At 43.8% G+C, this 2,331-nt stretch overlaps 1 protein-coding gene across 1 annotated transcript; it reads left to right on the top strand.

The window, feature by feature from the left end:
* The first annotated feature begins 483 nt into the window (after positions 1-483).
* Positions 484-1,446, top strand: LOC109386867 (olfactory receptor 1D2). Its single transcript, XM_019650403.1, has one exon. The coding sequence runs from the start codon at positions 505-507 to the stop codon at positions 1,444-1,446; it is 942 nt and encodes a 313-aa protein (XP_019505948.1). The 5' UTR covers positions 484-504.
* Positions 1,447-2,331: the final 885 nt, after the last annotated feature.

Genomic DNA, 2,331 nt, shown 5'->3' with positions numbered 1-2,331 from the left:
TTCTACTTTTCCCTTTGTCCAATTGTATAGCATCAATTTCTTATACTGCATACACACACCTGTTTTAAATATCACATAAGTGTATATTATCTCATAATATAACATACTAATCTTTAAGAACTTCCAAGAGAATTGTATGATGATGTTATTTAAAATAAGACATCAATGTTATTCCTATAATATTGAATATACCTGATTAGATGTGGCTGGAATAACTAAACTGCATAAAGATTTTTCATATTCTGGTCTGCTTTTGTGTCTGTTATTACATGGCTTCCATATATATATATATATATATATATATATATATATATATATATGCCTAAAATAATCTTAGCCTAAATATTTAGCCTAAAAATAACCTTAAATTGTATATATACAATTTAGCTTAAGAATATTTTTAATGCTAAGAAAACAATTGATTTTGATTATTTGAATGTCCTTATTCAATTGAGGACATTTAGTAAATGTCTGTTGGTCCTGATGTTGTAGAAAGTTGAGAAAATGGATGGAGGCAACCAGAGCGGGGTCTCCGAGTTCCTGCTCCTGGGCATCTCAGAGAGCCCTGAAGACCAGCGGGTCCTGTTCTGGATGTTCCTGTCCATGTACCTGGTCACGGTGGTGGGAAATGTGCTCATCATCCTGGCCATCAGCTTTGACTCCCACCTGCACACACCCATGTACTTCTTCCTGGCCAACCTCTCCTTCACCGACCTCTTCTTTGTCACCAACACAATCCCCAAGATGCTGGTGAACCTTCAGTCCCAGAACAAAGCCATCTCCTACGTGGGGTGTCTGACACAGCTCTACTTCCTGGTCTCCTTGGTGGCCTTGGACAACCTTATCCTGGCCACCATGGCATATGACCGCTATGTGGCCATCTGCCGTCCGCTCCACTATGCCACGGCCATGAGCCCTGGGTTCTGTGCTTTGTTCCTCACCTTGTGTTGGGTGCTCTCTGTCCTCTATGGCCTTACCCACACCCTCCTCATGACCAGAGTGATTTTCTGTGGGTCCCGGAAGATCCACTACATCTTCTGTGAGATGTACGTCCTGCTGAGGCTGGCCTGTTCCAACACCCAAATCAATCACACAGCGCTGATTACAACAGGATCTTTCATCTTTCTCGCCCCCTTTGGGCTCATGATCATTTCCTATGTCTGGATTGTCAGAGCCATTCTCCGAATACCATCAGCCTCTAGCAAGTACAAAGCCTTCTCCACCTGTGCCTCCCACTTGGCTGTGGTCTCCCTCTTCTATGGAACGCTGTGCATGGTATACCTGCAGCCCCTCCACACCTACTCCTTGAAGGACTCAGTAGCCACAGTGATGTATGCTGTGGTGACGCCCATGATGAACCCTTTCATTTACAGCCTGAGGAACAAGGACATGCATGGAGCTCTGGGAAGACTCTTCCTAGGGAAAGCCTTCCAGAGGGTGACATAAGGGTAACTTTGAAAATGGCATTGAAGTGAAGACTGGGAATTTCCTTCACCATGTGCAGGGCATTGTCCTGTGTTGGATACAGAGGTAATAGGACATAGGACCAGCTCAGCATGAGCTCATATATCTGTAATAAAGAAAAGACATACACATGTAACCCAATGGCCTCCAGACCTCAGCAGCCATGGCAATAAATAAGTCACACTAACACTAATACTAGAAGTTTGCAGGATCAAATCTTTCAACTTGCCTGATAAAGGATCGCAGTCCCAGCCTTATCCAAATATACCCAAGTGTGGCCTAGTGGGGTCTCTCATGTTCTTTAGTACATAAACACTAATATTTGTCTGAACTCTGAACTTCTCTGAGGGGCCTTCTGCCTGCAAGCCATTTATATATTACACCTTGCACTAACCCCCACTGCAGATGCCCTGGATGAAGCTGCCCCTTTCCTTACGCTCTGCTGGGCACAGCTCCCAATGCTTCAGTTCTAACACACAGTCCCTCTGGCCACAGCCCCTGATGTTCAGGCAGAAATGACAAGAGATTCTTCTCTTCTGCTCTGGGAAGATTTTTGTCCTTTGGCCCTCAAAGCAATATTATCTCTCTTGCCTTGTTCCTGCATGTCTTTTCTCTAAGAAAAGTCAGACCTTATCTCTGGGAAGTTCATCCTATCCTTTACTTCTGTGGCTCCTCGTGTCCCATCTCTTCCTTATTCCTTCTAAACAAAACTCTCAAGCAGATCAACACACACTTATGAACAGGAGTGGTGGTAGAGGCAGAAGAAGGGGAGGAAATAATTATGAAACCAATCTCTACTTAAGTTCTACGATTCTGACACCAATTCTGATGTATGTGTATTTTCCACACCACCAAGCAATTCTCTGA

Source organism: Hipposideros armiger, unplaced genomic scaffold (assembly GCF_001890085.2).
Source record: "Hipposideros armiger isolate ML-2016 unplaced genomic scaffold, ASM189008v1 scaffold_141, whole genome shotgun sequence".
Classification (NCBI taxonomy): domain Eukaryota; kingdom Metazoa; phylum Chordata; class Mammalia; order Chiroptera; family Hipposideridae; genus Hipposideros; species Hipposideros armiger.
The sequence above is the reverse complement of the archived record's forward strand: the minus strand, read 5'-3'. Positions and strand labels throughout refer to the sequence as shown.

Coding starts and splice junctions, on each gene's coding strand:
- LOC109386867 (XM_019650403.1), top strand. CDS start 505: ATGGATGGAGGCAACCAGAGCGGGGTCTCCGAGTTCCTGCTCCTGGGC.